At 35.1% G+C, this 23,940-nt stretch overlaps 1 protein-coding gene across 2 annotated transcripts; it reads left to right on the top strand.

The window, feature by feature from the left end:
• Positions 1-18,904: 18,904 nt before the first annotated feature.
• Positions 18,905-22,832, top strand: LOC147537590 (uncharacterized). 2 transcript variants are annotated; one of them, XM_086641743.1, is made up of 5 exons: positions 18,905-19,112; positions 19,205-19,705; positions 21,321-21,462; positions 21,554-21,695; positions 22,297-22,832. In XM_086641743.1, exons 2-5 carry the CDS (start codon positions 19,216-19,218, stop codon positions 22,648-22,650), a joined length of 1,128 nt encoding a protein of 375 aa, XP_086497869.1. In that variant the 5' UTR covers positions 18,905-19,112; positions 19,205-19,215; the 3' UTR covers positions 22,651-22,832. The 2 variants fall into 2 exon arrangements, with proteins under 2 accessions (XP_086497869.1, XP_086497870.1); XM_086641744.1 differs by having other exon boundaries at positions 18,907-19,124.
• Positions 22,833-23,940: the final 1,108 nt, after the last annotated feature.

The following is a 23,940-nucleotide window of genomic DNA, read 5'->3' on the forward strand; positions in this document are numbered from 1 at the left end:
CGTTTGAGCGACCTTCATCATCTTCTTCGTTTGAGCAACCTTCATCATCTTTTATCTTCAATCATCATCTTCTTTAATGGAGGTTAAAAAAAACTTCAAATATGGTTTTAGGGTGTTTTCATGGTGTTTTCATAGTTTTGTAGAGAGTTAAATATATAGATTTGTAGATCTACTTATTTGAAGCTCCATTGGTGAGGTTGTTCTTGGTTTTAGGGTATTTTCATGGTGTTTTCATTGTTGTTCCGTACAGATTTGTTAACATTAGCAACCACTTCTTGTTTTGTAAGCAACACTTTACAGTTTGTCTAAACATTTTACGGGATGTGTTAACACTATTCCGTACAGTTATGTTAACAGTAGCAACTAGTTCTCATTTTGTTAAAAACGCTTTACAATTTGTGTTAACATTTTAAAGGATGCGTGAACATTTTGAAAAATGTTCACCACAATTTTGTATTAAAGATGTTCAGATCAGTCTAACGTTTTCTAAGCATTTTAAGTAGTGCCCAAACATTTGTTAAATTCCAAAGCAGAATTCAATTTAAAATACCTACACTTCTCCGCTGATGAGAGAACTTTTGATTTTGAAACGGACATACTCCGCCGTTGTGTAACATTTCCGAATTTGCCTTAACATTTGTTAAATTGTTTGGCCACTACCCAGACAAACTAAACATTCCATATAATGGCGTGACATTCATCTAGATGTTGTAACAACACTCTTGGATGTCATTCGACAGAAGATTATGAACAAGATGACGCCGCTATTGGATGGAATACATTTCTTTGCCCCTCCATTAATTATGTTCAGGATGGGAAATTCAAAGTTGCCGAGACGTGAGTTACGTCGAGGCAGGTCCACTTATTTTTGAAGTTTATTCCACTCTTACATGCTCTTGCCGGCGTTTGCAAGTAGACATTCTGAAAAATGTTGAACGAATGGATTGTGCCTTGATATATTTTCTTAAACAAAAATGATATTTATTTCTCTTAATCATATAATGTTATCAACATTCCTCAATATGTCTATATATCTTTGGTTGTGTCTTCCCATTTTGTTTATTTCTTTACACATTCCGAAAAATGTTGAAAGAATGGATACTTATGTGGTTAACTATTCTTTTGTAGATTTCTTTTTCATCCAAAACAAAGGCAAAACAGTAGATTACATTCATAATAATGTTAGAAATGGATGAAGATTAGGTAACTTGCATGCTACATTATACATAATGTTTGAGGAACAATTTCTGCAATGTAGACAACATTTTCCAAAATGCCGGGACACTACCAATAATGCGTAAATATTATACTTAATGCTAGACCACAATATTGAGAGGACATTTCAAAAATCTGATGCCACTATTTTTCCCAAATTTCAACTTTTTTCACAGAACCTTATGTCATTTCCTATGCATTCCTAAACATTATGCAAAATGTTTAGGAATGCATCTTACCTTGGTCTGTAATTCAATCACCTTTAATATTTTTTTGCCTTTTTTACTAGGCCCTGCAGTTGTTGTCTCTTCACTAGCCCTCTTTCTAGAGCTAGCTCTTTGTACAGCCTATTGTCTTGCTGCTGCTGCTTCTCCTTTTTAAATGTTTTGCACAAAACATTTCTACACAACCCAAAATGTCGAAAACATATCAATTTTTACTCATTAATAACCACAAAATCCATCAACACTCCACTAAATGTTAAAACATAAACCAAATTGTCTGCCACATTGAACCAAATTGTCTGCCACATTGAACAATAACATCACTGTAATAATCAAGTAAAACTCTCAAAAATCATAAACAAAGTACTAAATGTCTCAACATAACCCCAATTTCTGGAACACAAACCAAAAGGTTAAAACAACCCATTCATTTCATCAACATTCCAGAGAACAAAAACTGGACTACAAATGCTTCCAAATTGTCCCTTGCTACCTTGTGAACTGCTTTCAAATTACATTTGTTATTTCAAGAATTTTTCTTCTTTTGCTCCCTTGGCTCTGTACGTTGAGCCTCCACCATCTGCTCTTTCGATTTGGATGTCGCATATCGATGCTTCAAACATACAATAATAGATATGTTAGATCATTCAGCAAAATGGTCCAACACGACTACAAATGTTACAACACTGTAAGCTGATGCCAATGGTTTTCAGAACTTTTCACAAAACCCTAGGAATAAGAGTAGGAATAAGTGAAGCACCATTTTACAGAATGACAACACACTAGCAATTATGCCAAAACATTATACGAAATGCGAGACTACAAAAAATACAGAGAGGACAAACTCCAAAATGTCTCGCAATTACGTAAAATGCTTAAAAATTATTTGAAATATTTATAGAATATCATACCTTTGTCTGTGATGATGTCACATTCATCATTTTCTTGCCTTTTTTACTAGGCCCAGCGGTGGTTGGCTCTTCACTATATTTTATATGTTTTCTGCACAAATTGAAATGTTTGTAAGACACCCCCACATGTTTGAAACAAACCAAAAATGTTTCTACACAACCCAAAATGTTACAACATATCAATTTTCAGGGGTAAAAACCACCAAATGCATCAACACTCAACAAAATTTTTTATAAAAAAACAAAATGTCTCCAATATTTACCTAGAACAGAACCCAAAATGTCTCAACATAACCCTAATTTCTTTAACAGAACCCAGAATTCTAAAACAACCCATTCATTTCATCAACAAAGACAAACAACCAAAAATCGAAAACAAAGTACTAAATGTCTCCACAGAAACCTAATTTTCTGATCACAACCCAAAATGTAACAACAAACCCATAATTTCATCAACAAACCTAACCTAAAAACTTGATGAAGAACCATAAACCCCAAAATTACCTTCTGTGAAGATGCATGATTCCGAAATCAAAAACAAAATCCATAAATGTTTTATCACAAACCAAAATGTTTTCAACAATCACGAAGAACAACTTAAGAGCAAGTTAAACCCCAAAAATCAGAATCAAAGTACTAAAGGTGTGAAACGAAACCCTAATCTTTTGAAAACAACCCGAAATGTCAAAACAAACTCATAATTTCACCACCAAAAACCCTAAAACTTGACCAAGGTGTTACATCATATCAAGTTTCAGGAGGTAAAACCCAAAAAATGCATCAACACCCAACCAAATTTTTTTTTTTTTCTAAAAAAAAAGCTCTCCAATATTTACCAAGAACAGAACCCAAAATGTCTCAACATAACCCTAATATCTTTAACACAACCAAGAATTTTAAAACAAACCATTCATTTCATCAAGAAAGACAAACACCCAAAAATCGAAAACAAAGTACTAAATGTCTCCACAGAAACCTAATTTTCTGATCACAACCCAAAATGTTACAACAAACCTAACCTAGAAACTAGATGAAGAACCATAAACCCCAAAATTACCTTCTGTGAAGATGCATGCTTCCGAAATCACAAACAAGATCCATAAATATTTTATCACAAACCAAAATGTCGACAACAATCACGAAGAACAACAACTTTAGAGCAGGTTAAACCCCAAAAATCAAGATCAAAATACTAAATCTGAAAGACGAAACCCTAATTTTTTGAAAACAACCCAAACAAACAACCCTAAAACTTGACCAACAACAGAGAGGAAGAAGATTTAGAGAAAGAACAGAGACGTACCTGTGTGTTAAACTCTGACGAACAGAAATTAGGGTTTGATGATGCTCGAACAAGAGAGAGAATCACCGGATCTGTTGAAAGAGAGCGAAATAGAGAGAGAGATGAAAAGATCAAGTTGCTTTTTGAAAGATAGCGAAATAGAGAGAGAGAGATGAGAAGATCAAGATGCTCGAACAAGAGAGAATCACCAGATTTGGCTTCGTTTGATCGAGATAGAGAGAGAGAGGCACCAAAACATTTTGAATGAAGAGAGATAGAGAGGGTTTTAGTTTTTAATCAAGGCTGTAGAGAGAGAGAGCGTTTTGAGAGGAAGGACGTTTTGAATGAAGAGAGAGAGAGAGAGAGAGTCTTAGGGTTTTAGTGTCTAATCACTCAGACTAGAGAGAGAAAGAGAGAGGCATGTGTTTGGCTGACGCAATGACAGAGAGGAAGGATGTTTGGGCGGGAAATGGGTGAGGGACATAAGAGGTAAGTATTTCTTTTGGGTGGATAGGAAGGTAAAATCATTTTTTGGTTTTTTTTTTAGATATCCTATTGGGTTGGATTTCGTATTTGAGCTCCTTTTTTGGGCCTTAGATTTATCCTCTCTTTGGAATATTTAGTTAATATGTGACCCATGCAGGGCCGGCCCAAGTATATCGGAGGTCCCAAGCGAAATGGTTATTAGAAAAAAATTAAATAGAATTTTAGCAATGCAAAGGGTAGGAATCGAATCCCTGACCGTTTATCCAAGATCTAAACTCTTTATCACTAAGCTACGCTTTAAATTATGTTTGAAATTGATTTAAATTATAATTAGTTTTTTGAAAGTTACATATGAAATAGGAAGCATGAGGCCCTTGATTATTTGAGGCCCAAAGCGTGTATGTGCACTATTGGAACGTGAGAGAAAATTAATACAAAAGGTGTCTTTTACCAAGATGGCCTCGACTGATTAACTTCAAATACCATTAAATGGATAGACCTCTCAGTAATAACAAATTTACCAAGTTGACAAACTCCTAAATCTTATTTAACCACATGTTAACCTAAATTTTGTTTTTTAAATTACCCCTTTTTAAATGTGGTGTACTTCTGATATATAATTTGCAAGAAGCGCGCCACGATTTCAATATTACTTGTATTACCACGCTAATTAGAACTATATCTCTACCCCTAATAGAAAACTACCATCACCTTGATCACAACCTCATGACCATGTCTACCACCACCTCCACCACTGCACCTAGACCACCACTCCAATTATTATCAAAACCATAATTTAATCAAACTTGAATATCTCCACGAGAAAAGAAGATTTAAAATTAGAAAACGTTACACACAAACTTTTTTAAACTTGTAGGTAATTATTCTGCCAAATATATTTTTGATAGTTTTTTGCTATATTATAGCAAAAGAACTTCTACTAGCTTCTATTTTGATTTGTCAAATGATACCTAAAACTAATATATAAGGACCTTTTAGAAAATTCTATCGGGCTTAAAGCCTATTTACTATTTCACTTATTTTGTGAATATCTTATTAACACAAGTCAATGAATGACGAATTTCAATTTGGACAGTGAATCGTACGTATGACCTCTGAGTTTTCCGAGTAGATGCACAACCAACTGAGCAAACAGTTGTTTGAATGCAACAAGACGTTATGTAATGAAAAAAGTTTATTGATACAACAATAATCTAAGACAAATTTATGGAAATACTCTTTTACTATAGAAGTTGTTTCCCCTTTCAATTTATATATATATATATATATATATATATATATATATATATCATTTTCGTAATTTCTAAAGGAGAATTTGGCCAAAACTCCCTAAGAAATTATGATTTTGGTTAAAAAGGATTCATCAAAGTTTTTTAGGCTTCACCTCCCTGATGGCAATTATGTAATTTTCAATTTCAGTAAAAAGACCAACCTAACCCTGGTCTAAGAAAATACCTTGCAAACACCTTGCACTGCCTTGCAAACACTTTGCACTGCCTTGGAAAGCCTTGCAAACACCTTGCAGAGCCTTGCAAACACCTTGCATGGTTTTTGCAAACACCTTGGATAGCCTTGCAAACAAATTGCAGAGTCTTGCGAACACCTTTCAGAGCCTTGCAAAAACTTTGCAGAGCCTTGCGAACACCTTGCATGACTTTTGCAAATACCTTGCACAACCTTGCGAAGACCTTGCAGAGCCTTGCAAAGCTTTGCAAATACCTTGCAGAGCCTTGCAAACACCTTGCAGAGCCTTGCAAACACCTTGCAATGCCATGCAAATGGTTTGCAAATTAGTTTTTGAATTGATTTAACATGAAATTTGTTACAAATTATTATATTTCGTCTAATAGAATGTTGTATCGAAAAACTAGCTAAAACCCCTACAAATTCATAATAGTCATTTTATAAGCTCTAGCACCATCATTTTACTTTTCTTCGAAAAACTTCCAAAGCTTTCATGAAATTCTCAATTTGAACATAAATACCAATCATGATTGTCCAAGAAAAAAATATTTCTTACAAGCATTTCATCTAACAACTTTATAGCTATTTCAACCAACCTACATCTTGTATAACCAACTAACGTTGCATTCCAAGCAACAACATCTCTTTCAAGCATTTTATCAAACACATTTCTTGCATCAACTATACTTTCACAACTTCCATATAAATCCAACAAATAAGTTTGAACATAAACATCAAAACTAACAAATTGTCATCCATCATTCATAACTCAATGAAAATAAAGCAATGAAGAAGTTGGATTATACCTTGAAACACTATCAAATTCTCCTTCCATTGAAAGTATATAAAACTTTCTCTCTCTAGAATTTAGAACCAAAAACTAAATCAAACCCCTTAAAAGCCTCTTCAAACAACAAGCAAATAGATTAAATCACCAAAACCTAAAAACATCAACCTATCTTATAGCCAAAATCGATTCAAACCCCAGAAATTTTAATCGGCGTCGACAATCCAACTCGGTTCTTTCATGAGAAAAACTCAAGTTCCTGATTTATTAGTTAGATTATTACTAGGTATTTCTAATTAAATGAAGGGTACTTTTGACTCTTAAAAAGTTGGTGCCTTTAAAAATGTCCTTCAAGCCTAATTTTATAACTTACTTGGGGCCTAGCTAAGTCAAAAAGATGTGTTGTCTTTTTGACAAAAAAATACAAGAAATTGGGCCTCCGGCCCAATTTCTTGATTTCTAAACAGGGCCGTGTGGTGGGGGGTGCGGGCAGGGCACCCGCACAGGGCCCCCCACCACCAAAGCGCCCAATTGATAAAAAGGTTGATGTAATTATCGTATATTAAACGTAAAGATTGTATGTTAAACATATAACGTATACCAGCTCGGCTGGTCATGTGCGTGAGTTCTCACCCAATAGACCCAGGTTCGAGCCACATCCACGTCAATTTTTTCATTTTTGATTTTTGGGTGGTTTTATGAGGTTAAAGAGTAATATCGTTAAATCAACCTTTAGTTTTGCTCTGTTACACTTTTTCTTAACTACATTATCTAATGTGAGATTCTAAGCAATAGAAATCTTAATTTTTTATAAAATCCTAACAAGAGGTAAATTTATATAAGTATTTTTTTAATAAATATTATAACTCTTGTATTATCTAATGTGATTTTAAGCAATAAAATTCTAATAATAGGTAAATTTTTTTTAAGATCCAACATTTACGAAAATTTAGAACTTCATTATATTAAATGTAGTTATAAGTATAATAAGATAGAATAAAAAATATTTTTCGTTCGCAAATCTCTTATAAAAATGATAGCAAAAGATAGATTTTTTTCTACGACTATTTTCTTCAAAATGCATTTGGATTCATCTATAGTTTTCATCTATCTACTGGTAGATTATCTAGCATTTGGTTCGATTTTTGCTAGTTTTTTGTCGTTCGAAAGGCCTACAATCAAATTCGGCACGGGGCCCCGAAATTCTTAGGCACGGTCCTGTTTCTAAATAGTTAGAAACCATCTTGACAATGTACATACGCTTTGTTGTATAACTATGGTAACTTTGTAATATCAATAGAATTACTTAATAGGTGATTAAAGTAGAGATTAAGTTTTTTTGGAACTGATAACTTCATTGATAAAAAGAGATGTACAATACGAAGTTAAGAGTAGACAAAACGATCATCCAAACACAAAGGATGGACCAAAAATCAAGTTACATCAGATAGTAGAGATTAAGTTAAAAAGGAAGATGATAAGGATTATGAGAGAGATTCTTTTATAGGTTGGCAACTCTTGGTACTAGAAATAAAGAACAAGTTTAAGAATAGACCCATTTAGAGAGAGTGAGAGTTGGATTCCATATCACATGCAAATAAATTGTAGTTTAAGTAATGACCTAATCTGCTTTTGTTGACTAATTAAAACCCATTAAATATTAGCTGTCATGTTTATCCCGACACCTTCAACACTTGTTTCCCTTTTTCCAACTTCATATTACTCATCATCTCCCTCAATTCCTTTCTTTAACAAATTCTTTAACTTTTCAAATCTTTTAATTTACACAAATTTTTTTCTACTCTCTGGATTAGATTAAATAATAACCTTGGATTACGCCTTTAAAATCGCCTTAAACACTTTAATAATCACCACTTTTAAGTATGCACCAAGCTCAAGGGCGCTGCTTTTATGGGACTTTTAATTAACAATTGATGAGATTGATATCTTTGGTAGTAATGGATTTCTGTAGCCATTGGATGTTCTTACCCGAATACTTGTTTCTAATCTAATGGATAAAAATATTTCTACTCTAATGGATAAAAATATTGAGAAGGAATGGTGATTTAGGTACTTTGATTTGTAGCGAAAGTGGAGACATATCTGTAAATTAGTCTAGAAAGATTTTTAAAGCGTATAAAGAAATTAAAGAGATTCCCCATGACAAAAAAGGTTGATTAAGTGCCAACGTCTTTTTTTATTTAGCGCTAGTTTCCTTTGAGACCCCTACATTAAGATTAATTTTCTTTTTAGTCTTATTTTTCGTAAACTCAAATTTAACTCATATACTTGTAATTTTCACTGGAGAAATAAGAATAAGAGGGAGGAGAGACAGAAGGAAAGCGAAGAACAAGAAAAAGATGGGGAGAGAGAAATCATTAGAAAGAAGCCATTCTGGAAAGCTATATTTGTCATGGGTGAAAGCATAACAAAACGAGAACTAACATGAACATAAGAAAAGCAAAAGGTCGTGAATGAAGCAACAACTCCGGAAGATGACTTGAATTACTTTGAAAGAAACATCTGCAAGTGCTTAGTTGAGTGTATGACTCTAACATCCTTTAGAGTTTCTCTATAAACTAGTTTCTACTAATATAGATAGAGGCAAAAAAAAAGATGGTTAGAGTGACCAAAGAATGACATTTTTTGCACCAAGCACGAAGATACTATCCTAATTTAACTCTCATGAAAAATGTCATTTAGAGGGGTAAATTGAATTACCAGTTATTGAGGTACAAACTTAGCTACCAATCAGAAGAAGTGATTCAAATTTAACAAACGAAGTCAAAATGATTTTAACAAAGTTTTAATAGTAACAATGTCAAAGATAATTGAGTCAAATACTTCGATTGATTTGTACGAAATGTCCCCACAATACGACCGTCATTGAAGTGTGACCATTTCCCAACACCTATAACATTTGGGTGACCCAAAAACAAAAATCACTAATCAATATATATATGGTGGGCCAATACAAAGAGAGTTGAGGTTGGATGCTTGACAAGCATTTGCAGGGGTAGCTCAGGTAATAAGTGTGGGGAGTCTCTCTCTCTCTCTCTCTCTTTGGAATTTTCAATTTTCTATGGTTGTGATAGAGATCGGAATCTTGGGGATTAAATTAATGGAAATCCGTACAATGAGAAACGTGGTTGGGTTGGGGGAGGAAGGGAGGGGGCCAGGGGGGCCGAGGAGGACGATGATAAAAACAGTCAATTTAACGGTTAGCACGTTTTATTGTTCACATGATGAAGATGAAAATTATAATAAATTATCTAATTCATACAATAAACGAAGATTAGTATTAATCTTAATTATGAAGTATGATTTAATCGTTATCTTCATTGGGCTCCGAAGAAGGTTTCGAACGACTAGTCGTGCTTCACTTTGAAAGTTTATTCTCTTTTCAAGACATGACTAAAATATTTTGTTCATGCTTATTTATCTCTTTTTAAAAACGAGTAAAACATCAAATTTCGCATGTTTAGTTTGCGTCGCTAACAGTCTTGCCAAACATTTTAATTAGTTTAATGCATTTGATATCGGTGATGCCTTCACAGAAAGTGGACTAATCCATAAGTCCTACAATGCGAGAGATATGAGCCCAAATTTCGTCGGTGCTTCTAAAGGCACCAGGCTAAATAGCTGTTAGCATCCATCTCTGTTAGCACCAAGCCCAACCGCTCCTTTCTCTATTAGCACCGTCCAACTATGTTGGCACCGGTGAAGTGGAGTTAACCCTAAACATACCATCCATCTCTCACAAAATCCAACCAAAATTTCGGACAAAAAAACGATGCCCTAAAACGGGCTGGACCAATCCACCCATTTCTATTAAGTCACGGATTAGCCAATCCCTTACTCTTCACATACTCACGGATTGGCTAATCCGTTTCTCTTCACGTACTCACGGATTGGTCAATCCGTGAGTATTTCAATCCACAGAGAACAAAGATGTCAAATTCTTCTAATGGTGAAATTGATGATGCAAATTATTTTGGGGATGAGGATGTTGGTCAAGATAATCATATGGGTATGTACTTGTCAAGATTATCGATTGAGGGTTCGGATCAGGGAGATGATGCCGACGAGGAATTCTCAAATGATGAAAAATAGATCGAAAATCAGAAAACCTTCCAAATAAATTTCTAGGGTTAACATCATAAGTTTTCCAATAAAGATCTTCTTTCTACACCATCTCTCAATCGCATACCAAGATTTACACACAAGAGAAATTGAGTTTCGATCTTTATCTGATTGAACAAACGAAAATAGATGTTTAATACCTCTTCAGGAAATGAATACGCCATTAAAACCAGCTTCTTCTTCTTCCCCCACCACCACCACCACCACCACCACCAGCTACTACTACAACTAAAAGTCAAGTCAAAAACGATCTACTACAGTTACATGGGCTGATAATTCTAGAGAGAGAAAGCAAGATCTATGGAGTCGCCATTGACGGAAGCTTTTAGATCAAAAGGAGAAAGTTTTTAGAGAGCGATAGAGAGGTGTTTTCCTTGTTCGGGAGAGAGACGATCCAGAGAGGATAAGGTGGGCTTAAAATAATTAACCATGGTTAAGTTAAGTGGTGTGTGGTTTGAGTTTGATAGAGTTAGATGAGGTGCGGTTGAGATTAAATAATTTTTGTTTTGGTGAATAATGACAGTTGGATATATAACAAGAAAATTTTAGTAAGCAAATGAAGGTGAACGTCACCCACATTAAAAATTGGTGCTTATAGAGAAATCGGTCAAAAGTCGTTGACGCGAGTCAACAAATTTCTTGGATGCTAACAGCCTTTTGGCCAGGTGCCTTTAGAAGCACCCTTAACAAATTATAGAAGTCCAATGCGCCCCAGTGAGCCTTTAAGTGGTTGGAGGTGCCTATAGAGGGTCCCTAAACTTGGACCATCTTTCCATGACACAAATTTGTTTTGATCTGAGCCCACCGAACTTGATATACCGGTTTTACTTATCATACTCACATTTCACTTGACTTGGTCAAAGTTTCTCTCACAAAATTGTCTTGCATAGAATCCGAATAGTCCATAGGCATTTTTAAGCAAAAAATTACTTTTAAGTGAGTTAAGCTAGCCCCGTCTAGAATGAAATCCTGGTTCGCCCATGTCAGTGGCTATTCATATCCTTCATCTTTTCTTTTTCCCTTTTTGTGGACGTGGACCTAAAAAAAGACTTGGTTTAAATCTTCTGGCCAAGTTACAGAAGGAGGTGTGTACCCTCTATAAAACTCATATTCTTCAACACTTTCTTATAGGAGAATGGAGCGCCTATAGAATTCCTCACCCCCAGTCCTGATGCGCCCTATAAAAATGTGTCTTTAGTCATAACAATTTGGGAAGTTATATAAGCACCCTGGTAACACACCTTCATACTACACTTGGTCCATTGACTTGGACAAATCAATTGTCCCAACCCTATAGACAAAAATCACACGCATGAATATGACAAGGGTAGTTTTAAAGGGGACCCCTATAAGTGTTGTAGGGGCCTCCCTCAAGGCAAATTGAAGAGAGTTTGTGAAGTAAGAAGGCGCGTATAACACTTATTGGAGGCCCCTATAAAACTTCTCATATGACAAATGCCCGAGTGGTTGATAGTGTTGACATAAATCCAAAAACCGTGGAGGTCCTAGGTTCGATTCCAAGAGGAGGTGAAATACATGGTAATTGAATTTGAGTTATTAAAGGTATACATAGTAAGTTTGTCGGGCATTAGGGCTCTTTGGTATGTTGTCGGGCATTAGGGCTCTTCAGTATGTTGTGTGGATTTAAGCCTCTTTCATTCTCAGTTTAACTTATGTAGTATCGTATTTATCACATCTTGATGATGCATCAACGCCATGAAATGACTAACGTATATCGTAGTCCATATTCGAAAAAAATATAAAAAATATGACAACCACCACCACCACCTTTATCATCATCCTTCCTGCAGCCCCTCTCAGTCTTCATCACCTTTAAATAAAAAAAGGGATGCAACCCTTTCTCTCAGGGAAGGTCAGTTTCTTTTTTGTAGAATGGTGGTGATGAAGAGGGGATGATGGTGGTGCTAATAAAGATGAAAATGGTGGTGGTCAACGATGGAGAAGTTGTTGATGATGGTGGTAGGGAAGATGAGAGAGAGGTAGTCAGGGAGTGAAACATAGCGACGACAACATTTACTTCATCTTATAGTATAAAGTATACATGCAAGTAACATTTACTTCATCTTACGTGCAAGTAAAGTATGAAGGCTTAGGAAAATCTAAATGTAGGAATGTGCCTTTATCTGGATATAGAACTTGTAAAAACTTAGTGTGCTTATAACACTTACTTACCTTGCACAAAATGTTCATGGCTCAATAGCCTCATGGATGCTGGTGGAAGTAGAACAAACGTCTATTTTAGGTTGGGAAGTTTGGTATTAATGGAGTGAAGATACCGTTAGAACATCCAAAGACGTTGGTTTGTTAGGTCCCACCACATTTATAATAATTGTCAACCTCAATCATAGAATTAGGGTTAATTTCAATTTTGCCCCCTGTGTGTAACTAATGGCAAATTTGACCTCCATATCTATCCAAGTTTCAGGTTTGCTCACAATATCATTGTTCCGGCAGTCAAACTTAACCGTTGCTATTTTCTTCGCAATTTTATCATTTCATTTTAAAAAGTTTTCCTCTTTGTCATCTCGTTGGAAAATGTTACTGGCCAACGACCTTCTGTGAACGACTTTTAACTTACAAATAAGAATATTTCAATTTTCCTCTTCTTCATTTTTCTCTACTCCCTCTCACCACCACCATTTCCTTACCATCTTCATCTCGCTCTCTTTCTCTCTCACTTTTTTTGTCTTTCTCTTTCCCTCTTTCACTCTCCCACTATCTTTTAATATACCGGACCCCGTGGTTCTATAGGATTTCAGATAATGAAGCCCATTTCAGTTCAATGGGGTCTCAATCTAAAAAGAGATATGAAGATGGTGAAGGAAATGGTGGTGGTAGTCTTATAGGGAGGGAGGAAAGAGAAAAAATAAGTTGACCAGGTCAATAAGTTAAGCATTGACCAAAAATCCAACAGGTCAATGCATGTCAAGTCACCAAGGAGGTGAATCTGAATGAGTTCTGCTACTCAAGCCAGAATTGGGGGGTCGGTATGAGTGTCCTAGGCACATAAGGTCTACTTTGTCTCTAATATAATCAAAATCGGGTTTGCCTTGAATTTTGAAAAAGTAAAGAAGGTCTGCGGAAGTGGGGTCGACACCTTAATCCCGTAACATGGGGGTAGAAGCGTGTCTTATACTTTCCCAACCTAAGCTCGAATCATACACGAAGATCGTGGGCAGAAATTAAATATCTTAAGTATTTAAATAACTTGAAACTTAAGGATCCCCCGGGGAGAAACTATTCCTACAAAATCTACAAGATCGGCGATACGATATATCAAAAATACAAAATATCCTTGAGCAAGAAAACATAATGATTATTAAATATACGGGATAAACCCGAATGAGAAAGTTAAATCCCTTACGACTATGAAATAGTAGGTTCAACTAAATACGACGGATCTACGTCGCCTCAACACAACCGCCTATGAACAATTGGTTAACGAGCCTATACAAAGCAACATGTTCACCCTAAACGAAGTAAGCAAAAGCTCGAGCGAGAAACAGATCGAAGGTCCAATCTCTAAACTCGGAACTTCATACTCAATTAGTTTAACTACAAGATCCCCTTATTGACTTGAGCATCGGGAAGTTTTCAAGTTCTATGCAGGTTTCGTTCCCAGTTCGTGAAGAGCAGTTCAAGATTAAAAGCAACAATCTCTTTATCCTGAATGATTCCTAAAAGCAAAATTTTGACATCATCACATACAGATGCAACTACTCGAATTTCACCAATCTGCAAGGTACTCTCGATCGCGAGATCCTCCTTGTTTTCTGAATCTTTTGGAGTTCACCGAGTCTGATCGGGTCAGTTCCCCTCACTTGTCATTTCATCATTGGATATCTTACCATGCTTGGTACGAGTTCATTGCCTTGTCGTTCCAGGAAACAACCGACATTTCACAGTCTTCTGTTGAAGCAGAATATTATGCACTTGCTTCTCTGACTGTTGAGTTCCAATGGTCGAAATACTTGTTACAGATCATTTGCTTTGAATATCCAGAACCCTTTAAAGTGTTTTGTGACAATCAGACTGCTATCTGTATTGCTTCCAATCTAGTTTTCATGAATGGATTAAGCAGATCGAATTGATTGCCTCAACGTTCGTGATAAACTTGCTTATGGTCTTATTCAAAATCTTCGCCCCATTGATCAGGTACCCGATATTATCACCAAGCTACTTTGTTCTAACCGGTTTCATCGATTGTTATCCGAGTTGGATTTGATTCAGAGTTTTTCCCTTGCTCTAACCTGGGGAAGGGGGTTGTTATATAATGTACCGCGAGGGCGCCCAATGTTATTGACACCCTCCTTGCCTATCAAGAGGAGAAGAAGACAAAGATCCTTGTTAAGAAGACAAAGATCCTTGTTACTCTTTTTATTTGAATTTGTCAACGGGTTAATGTGCCCGACACTTACAATAAATAAACGGGTTGGAGGTCCCGACCCTAAATAAAAGTAATGGAAACAATACTAACAACTGCAAAAAACAAGCAAAGGAAACAAAGTATGTCCTAACTCTCACGGTACTATTTCTTGTTTCTGATTCTAATTATACCATTTTTATCTTCCAAAGCAATCTTTAATAAGTCAGCAGGTAACATGCTACCCTCCATCTCCTTGTTACTCTTAGTTCCTAAAATTTAGTGTTTCCTTATATATTTATAAATTCTTTATATGTTCTTTCATATGCAAACCCTAATCTACACTACTATATGTACTCTTCAAAGAGATCAATAGTTACTATCTTTTCTACCATTGTTCTTGCTAACTTAATTATTTCACATTACTGTGTTATTCATTTGGATTGAAAGAGGAGGATATACACAAAATAGAAAGAGAATAACTGGCTGAAAAAAATACTAACAAAAAAGTAAATCTAGAAGAGAAAAAAACAACAAACCAACCTAAGAAACTGACAATTAAGGGACCATATAAAATCAGGAGTTAGAGTTGTGAACAAACACAAAATTAATTACTTTTAGTAAACTAAACTTTATTCAATGTTAGATCCCAATAAGTGGTCCACAAATTTGGAACAATGACAAATGATCGATCAAACGGTCGACTTAATAATCTTATATCACATTAATTCACCAAGTGTTATTATAAATTATGTCCCTTACAAGATAAGGTATGGAATAATAGATTCATGCTTGATTAGGTACCAATTAATTAACCAACTAATATTATTATATATTATTTTATCAAGAAAATATGAAAACAAATGAAAAGAACAAGGAGAAATCTTTGAAGATTCCTATCTTATGACTGATAAAAAGAACCAAAAGATGTAGGATGGTGGAAAAAGTGAGTTTTGCCGTTGCAATATATAGCCGTTGCTTTACATATCCACTCACCCACTTCTTAGGGTGCCTCTAGAGGCGCCCTTACTTATTACTTAAGCTCGTCCTCGTTCTTGGCACAAACTTCTCGTCGCCTTTATTTGTATGTTGAAAACGGTTTGGACTGACTAACATTTTGGAGTCTACGCGATCATGTTTGTACACCCAAAAAAGCTATCAGTGCACAATCTTCTCATATGATATAACGAGTGTTATTCTGGAGTTGGCAATAGGTTCCGTATAAACGAAAATTGTGCTCAACTTACCACACAGATATCTATCTTGATATTTTTTGGATACTGAGATTCAAGTCTTAGTCTTTCTAATGAAGTAACATATGGTATCAATTTAAGTAATTTTCATCATCCTTTGTGTATGTTGTTCGCATGTACCAACTGGTCGGTCGTTTGTACAAACATAATTTTATAGAAATTTTGTTTATAATGAAGTGCTTAGGACCTTTGATGCCGATTGATATATGTTTAAATTGGTGTGGTGCCAAACACTAGCCAAATTTAAACTTTTTATTCAATTTGAGTATAAATTAACTTTGATAAAAATACAAATCTTGTTCCTCTCTCTCCATTTTGTATAAAAATTTGAATGCACCCTCCCTAAAAAGAAAATAAATTTGCATTGTGTTAACAGTGTAATTCTACCAATTGCAGCTGTATAAAATCTCAGATGAAGCCTGAGAACATACCAACCAATTGTCAATTTTGTTGAAAATGCATTATAGGTAAGGTATAGTCATAAACAAAATGAGCGTCTTCAATTACGAGTGAATTGTATCTACATATAAAGAACTCTATGTTTAACGGGGTGCACAAGCCATTGCTTAGGCGGGGAATATAGGTCAGGCACTTGGTGGATCAAAAGATCGATGGAAAATTTGAAAGAAACTGAAGAAACCTTGAACAAATTCGTTATTTTGATTCTTTCCTAGATCATCAAGCAAAACATCTAATTGCTCAACTAAATTTGCTTTTGATAAATGATGTAGTTAACATTTGGTGTGAAAATAACCCTAGACTTTTATCAATGAAGTTATCGTTTCAGACACTCTTTCAAATTTATCTTCTGATTTTATCAAATAAGAAAGTTAAAAGTCTATTCTCATTAATAAAATAAAATGAAAAACTATCTATGAGTTTGATCGAAAATCAATATTGATAATCCGAAAAACCAAAAAAGGGGAATTCTTTATCGTAACGGCATGGAACTGTAGTTGTTGCCAACCCAATTGTTCATTTGTTTGTTCATCCATATCGATTCTCTCTACCTTCCGATGAGTGGGACGTATTGCCTAACTAACTAGCAGCTCTTAACATTTGTCCACTCCATTCCCTCTACTAGTTTTCATTTCCAATCTTACCCCTTTTTCTAACAAATATTACTTTTCTATTACCTTGATTTACAAACCTTTTTTTAATCATCCCAAATCCGACACATCAATCTTTATTAATCTAAACTAAAGTATTGTTTTTCTAATAATCAGTTACATCAAAATGATTATTGTTTTTAAAGTATTGTTTTTCTAATAATCAGTTACATCAAAATGTGATTCTAGTGTTGGTATATGAGTTAGGGGAGATGAATTATCTAAAGCTAACTCTGCAAGTCAAAAGGAAATGAACATAAGGCATCATAGTTTTCGTTACGAAATCAATTGTACGTTCATTTCGAAAGTCGGGAAGTTGTTCTAATACTACATAACTTAAATATCATATGGTATATTAGTTGAATAGTGGAAACAAGTTTTGGAGTTTTTGCTGAGTTTTGAAGCTATTTTTTTGTGGTTATTATAAAATTTGTAGTCCGTTTTGATGTATATTATGAACTTCAGAGTAATATATTATATGATTTTTTTTTTGTTGAACTAATATATTATATGATTTTGATCTAAATAAACATATTGCATATGCCTTCACCTTCACCTTCACCCACCTTTAAAATTTAGATTTAGTATGGTTTGATATTGATAGCTTTGATATTGATAACTTTTGTCCTATATCATAGAAAAAAAAAGATCAAATGATAACTAAAAACAATAATCAATTAATCACTTGTTAACAGTTAGCCATCACTAGTATACAAGTGTTAAATTTAAATTCTCACACATTCCTCAAGTGTGATATACATTTGAGCGTATCATGTCTTGTCATCGAATTGCTTCAAGCACGTGTGACCCTGGTAACAAATATTTTATGATGTTACAAATGTGAATCTTCAAACAAAAATGGATATAAAGGTTCTATAGAAATTCCAAGATACAGATTGTTTAAACTCACAAATGAAAATTGTACTTATAAACTTTTTAATTTGATCTCCATCAAATTTTTTTTGTAAAAATATCTTTGTAGTGCTGAAAATACTGCTTCTATTTATAATGTTGTTTGTACTTACTAATAAATTATGTAGCTTCAGGATATTATAGCTATCCTTGGATTGGACGAATTATCCGAAGATGACGAATTATGTAACTATTTGTGCCTTCGCCATTACTGTTGTTATCATCATATATAGTCATGGGAATGTTATATTCATCAAACTGTTTTAAAATCAATATATAATCAGTCATTAGAAGGTCAGAAAAAATATCTCATATCTTTTTCAGACGAAGAATATTAAGTGAGAAAATGTTAGACAATCCAAAAAGATCGACCGACCCTGAGTGGATAGCCGACATAGTCGACTCTCGTTGGACGATCCCTATTGAGAGAGAAACGCGACCGTACAGTGAAAGCCGCCCGCGTGGACTTTGAGCCTGTAGTCGGACCTATTTTGAGGAATTTCTAATAATTGTAAATTGAGAAAAAAATGTCGTGGTTTTTAGTGGGCCCATAGTGCTATGACAAATAGCAACTGAGGTGGAGTATAGTTGAAATGAAAGTATAAAAAGGACAGTTGAGGTTATTTTGAAATTTTTATTGGTGATAGGGGGCAAAATAGTCTTTTAATCAATATCTCCCCACCCGTTTAAAGTCAGTGACTCTCTTTCTCTCTCTAGAATACATCTCTTTCTTCCTGCTCCCACAGTTCCGTTTTCGTGAAACCCTCACAAACTTTTGAGCTTCAGCCAGTGCTTCAGATTTCGTTATTTTAGGGTTTCATTTCAACTGGAAAATCTAGGGCTAGACTTGGATCTCTCAACAATCTCCCACTTTGATACTCAAATCGAAGAGATTCAAAGATTTGCAGTCATCGTTGATAGGTAATTTGTATTGTAAGTTGAATTTTTTTCCCTTTTCTTCTACTTCAAGCTCTAATTTGAGAGAAATTGAACTAATTTTTCATCTACTTTAGGGTTTTGAGCAATGTCTGTAGATGCAGAGTTCAAATCTTCTCCAGAATCGGATTCTGAAACTCGACCAGTTCTTGGTCCTGCTGGAAATAGAGTTAGGGTTTCAGAATTTCCAGAACAGAAACGAAAGAAAGAAAGCTTGAAAAAATCTCAGCAAGTTAGAAGAATGGCTACTCGATTACCTGAATCTATTCTAAGGGCTAATGCTTCTGTTGATAGTTCGTGTTCTTCTGATTCATCCTGTAGTGTTTCTTCTTTGAAGAAGCTGAATTTACGAAGAACTAGAACAATGGAACAGAAAATACTCACATCTGTAAAGATTATTCCTCAAAAAGTCGATCTTCCGACTGTTTCTCGGTCTCCATCTCTTTCTAGGTCTCCATCTGTGTCTAGTTCTCCCTCTGTGTCTAGGTCTACATCTCTGTCAAGGTCCCCATCTCCATCTCCGGCACCATCTCCGGCAGCTTCTCTTAAACGGTGTGATTGGATTACACCTAACTCCGGTAAGCAAGCTTAAACCTAATAGTCATAAAATTTCTGTGATTTTCAATTTTCTGTTTCCTTCTATGTCTTAATCATTTTTTAAAGATTTGTTAATATCTCTCTCATTATGATTATTCCTTTCATAGTTTCATTTACTACATTTTATTTGAATCTTTATCTCTTACTTCCATCTTTGTTAGAATAAAATATGATCAAGTCAGAAGAATACTGCATAGAAATGTCTGTCTTGTGAACTTCTAGTATTTAGAAATTTGAATTCTTAAGCGATTGTTTGGTAACAAAAACAGGTCTTTCTAGAACATATAAACACAGATTAATTAATGAAAATTTCCCTGCAAGATGTCACCTTTTGAACATTGAGAATGGGGAAAAGAAAAAAAATAATCATCATTATCCCACTACTCCCTCCGGGGAAAGCGGGCAACTAGTTTAAAACTCAACTCTGGACTTGCATTTTAGTTGATAGATCAAAAATAATATTAATCTCTTTCCCGAAGTTCCGGTTTCTTAGATGAGTTCACAATTTATATCTTTTTTGTCGGAGGGGTACACTAGTATTTAAGCATATCATAGTAAACGTAGAAATACTACAGATTAACGATTTTGATATAAATGTAGTTCTGAATCCAATTTGAGTTAGAATAAAACTAAGCTACCTCCAAGAACTCGCGGCATATGTCCAAGAACTCGCGGCATATGGTCAATGCTTATCAACAATAGTTATATTTAGGGCAATTGTAGAACTTTTTGTGCCCAAAACCTTTTGATGATTTTCCTACATGTCACTGAGTTGTCTGTCATTTACTTTACCAATTATATTTGTCTCAGTAAGATAATCTTGTATATATCAATCCTTAATGAGTCAAAAGATAACTGATAGTATGATTTGAAATTGACTCTCTCTTATGGGTAGATCTTTAGGGCCAGGTTGGACATTGTCTTGTTTCTATAGACAGATTTGAGCTTTCAGAAGCAGTACGGATCTGATTGAGAGAGAAATTCAGTAACCTGTGGTCAACCAGTTAATGTTATCCGCTAGACATGGCAACGTTCTCGAAAGTTGTTAATTTAGAGTGAGCTTGTCTTAAACTAGAGAGCAGAAAAGAGATGATCCAATAGACTGCAACATCAGCTGGAAACCTGAACTTAGCCTTACAAGTCCACTTTGCCTCTTTCTGTTAGTCAATGTAGGAGTTAGCGAGGTTAATTTGAACTTTTCAATGTGGTGAAGTGTTTGTGGATATCTCTAAATTGCTTAATCTGCGAACAAGTGCTACTGCACCAGAATATTGTTAGGGAAGAGTTTGCATGGATTCGGAGGCATACATTTTTTTTCTTCCCTGAGCTGTTGGTATATGTGCTTGCTCATAAGAAAAGAACCTTACTGGTTTATCTCTAGTTCAGTTTTATCCATATGCATTGGATTATGTGGTGTTTTCCATACTATAGATATCTTGAGAAACAAAGATAGTATACAACTGTTCTTCTATAGTCTATCTTCTTATTGCAATTGTAGTCTTTAAATTCTATCATTTGCCAGTCACCAATTACTCATTCCTCAATATATTTCTTACCCTCTAAAACTTGTCATCAATGTAATATTTCTGATTGTAGATCCACTCTACGCTTCTTTCCACGATGAAGAATGGGGAGTTCCAGTGCACGAAGACACGAAGCTATTTGAGCTGCTTGTTTTAACGCAAGCACTTGCTGAGCTAAACTGGCCCACTATTCTAAACAAGAGAGACGCATTCAGGCATATTACGCTTTTACTGTCTCTGTCATTTTGCTCTACCAAGCTTCCTCTTTGGTTGTTTAATATGTTGGTTTTCTGATTGTTATGGCAGGAAGCTTTTCGACAATTTTGACATAGCATCTGTTGCAAAGTTCATAGAAAAGAAAATACTGGCGGTGAAAGCAACCGGCAAAACCTTGCTATCTGAAGCAAAACTCCGTGCTGTTGTTGAGAATGCCAAACAGATACTCAAGGTAATTAATATACTGGCTAGGAATGGAACCCCACATCTTCGCCAATCTCAAGTGCATTACTGAAATTTTTCTTATTAGATAAAAACACATTGTTTTGGGAGTAAAATATCCAATCCCTAGGTCAAATTTTCTTCTGTCAAAAAGGAATGACACATTTTTTCAGGCTTCACCTCTCTATGTGAACTTAGCACACAGTAGTTCGCAAGAAGTATGCAAGGATTGACCACAGTCTGCACAGGTTTGTAGTGGAAATATGTGTCAATTACATAATAACGCATCACTCTTCTAAATCACATGTCAGTGTTCATACTGACTTTCAATGTTTTGAATCCATGGTTCACAAGATCCACCTCAGTTAGTAACTCTCTTACTTAGTGAATGAGATAAGCATTTCCGGTTTTTCTAGGGAGCTGAAGCCTAAAAAACCTATTGACACAGCTTTGTAATAGAAACCAACATGAAATTGGGTCTTTACCCATTTTTTCTTTCCTGAGTTATGTTCAGTTTGAGTTAAAACTTGTATAATATTATGGGCCTTTTGCACAATGAACAGCGACCCAAGTTTGTGGAACTTAGGCTGGCATCTGTTCTTGTTTTGCAGATTCAAGAGGAATTTGGCTCATTCGACAAATATTGCTGGAGTTTTGTGAATCATCAACCAATAAAAAATGGATTCAAATATGCACGTCAAGTACCGGTTAAGACCTCAAAGGCCGAGGTGATGAGCAAGGATTTAATGAAGAGAGGCTTCCGATGTGTCGGACCAACGGTTGTTTATTCATTCATGCAAGTAACAGGGATAGTGAATGATCATCTTCTTAGCTGCTTCAGATACCAGGAATGCAATTCAAATGTTCAGAAGGATTGTGAAGAACAACACCATGTTCAGAAGGTTGAGAATATGGAAGTAGTGGTGAAAGCTTTGGACAAAATGTGTTTATCCCCCCCTGTTTGAAATGTAGAGTTATCATTTTTTTTCCTTCTTTCCTTTTGGGGTTTCCTTTGGCAAACAACATACCATTCTAGTGATGATGATGATGAGTAGAAAATGTAAAAGCATGTATGGATATGACAAAAGCCGGTGTCTCTGATTCTGGTTGGTAAAGAAGATATTGCCTTGGTCTGGGTGTTCCATTCTCTCTATATATGTATATACTACGTGTAACTCGTCCGCTTAGGGTACTCTAGGTCTGCTTAACACGATTAGTTTATCCAAGTACATATGTATGCATATGTTGGTTGCAACCAAGGGAGGAGCCAAAGCGAGACTGTCACTGGCTGTATGCTGTACTATTTTCTTAATGAGTAGGATTTATTTCATAATTGCCACTTTTTTGAGTTCCACCAAAACTAAGAGCGATTTCAACTCTGAAGATGATTTTGTTCCGTATCATCGGAACAAACTTCTTTCTTAATTGGGTGGGACGAATGAACTTCACGATTCTTCCCTTTTAGTTTGAAGAATTTTCAGTGTTTTAATCTACTTCGTCGGTCTCTCTCAATTTTTAGGATTTTTAATTTCAATCATTTTTATTTGGTATGTATGTTCAAACTCCTGTGGTATGATCAAAAGTAGAATTTATTACATGTTATAGGTTAAGGCTAAAAGTTTGAGAACAAAGAGAAGAGCAAGAAATTGCTATAGATGTTCCAATATTAATGAATGACCTCGTTTAATAAAGAAGTATAGCTTAATAATAAAATACGTTTGTCTACACTTGTTTGTCCAAGTGGTTGAAAGTGTTGACATAAACTACAAAATCCTATGGGTCCAAAGATCGATTCTCACAGGAGATGGAATCCATGGTTATTGAATTTGGGTTATGTAAGGTATAAATAATAAGTTTGTCGGACTTTAGACCTCTTTAGTATGTTGTTGGGCTTTAGACCTCTTTCATTCTTTTATTTTTGGTGAAGGTAGACATCCGCCTAATAATTATTCAATATTAAAAATAGGAATGTTAGCTTTGTCAGTCGCTAACTGACTTACAGTATAATTAGGAAGTTGAAACATCTCATTTGATGAAAAAAATTCTGAAATAAACGCATTCCTATCTAGTAAGTGCGCCACTTTATTAGCTTCACAAAAACAATACATGAACACAGTCTGTCGATCATTATCTCCACCCATTGCAGTTTCGTGCATAATTGTTCGAATTTTTCGTGGGGGATTCTCCTCAGAACCAGAACAAGTACTTACTACCATCATTGCATCACCCTCAATAACACAAGGAGATTGGGTTAA

Source organism: Eschscholzia californica, unplaced genomic scaffold (assembly GCF_041429995.1).
Source record: "Eschscholzia californica isolate CP2 unplaced genomic scaffold, dmEscCali1.0.p SCAF_5, whole genome shotgun sequence".
Lineage (NCBI taxonomy): Eukaryota > Viridiplantae > Streptophyta > Magnoliopsida > Ranunculales > Papaveraceae > Eschscholzia > Eschscholzia californica.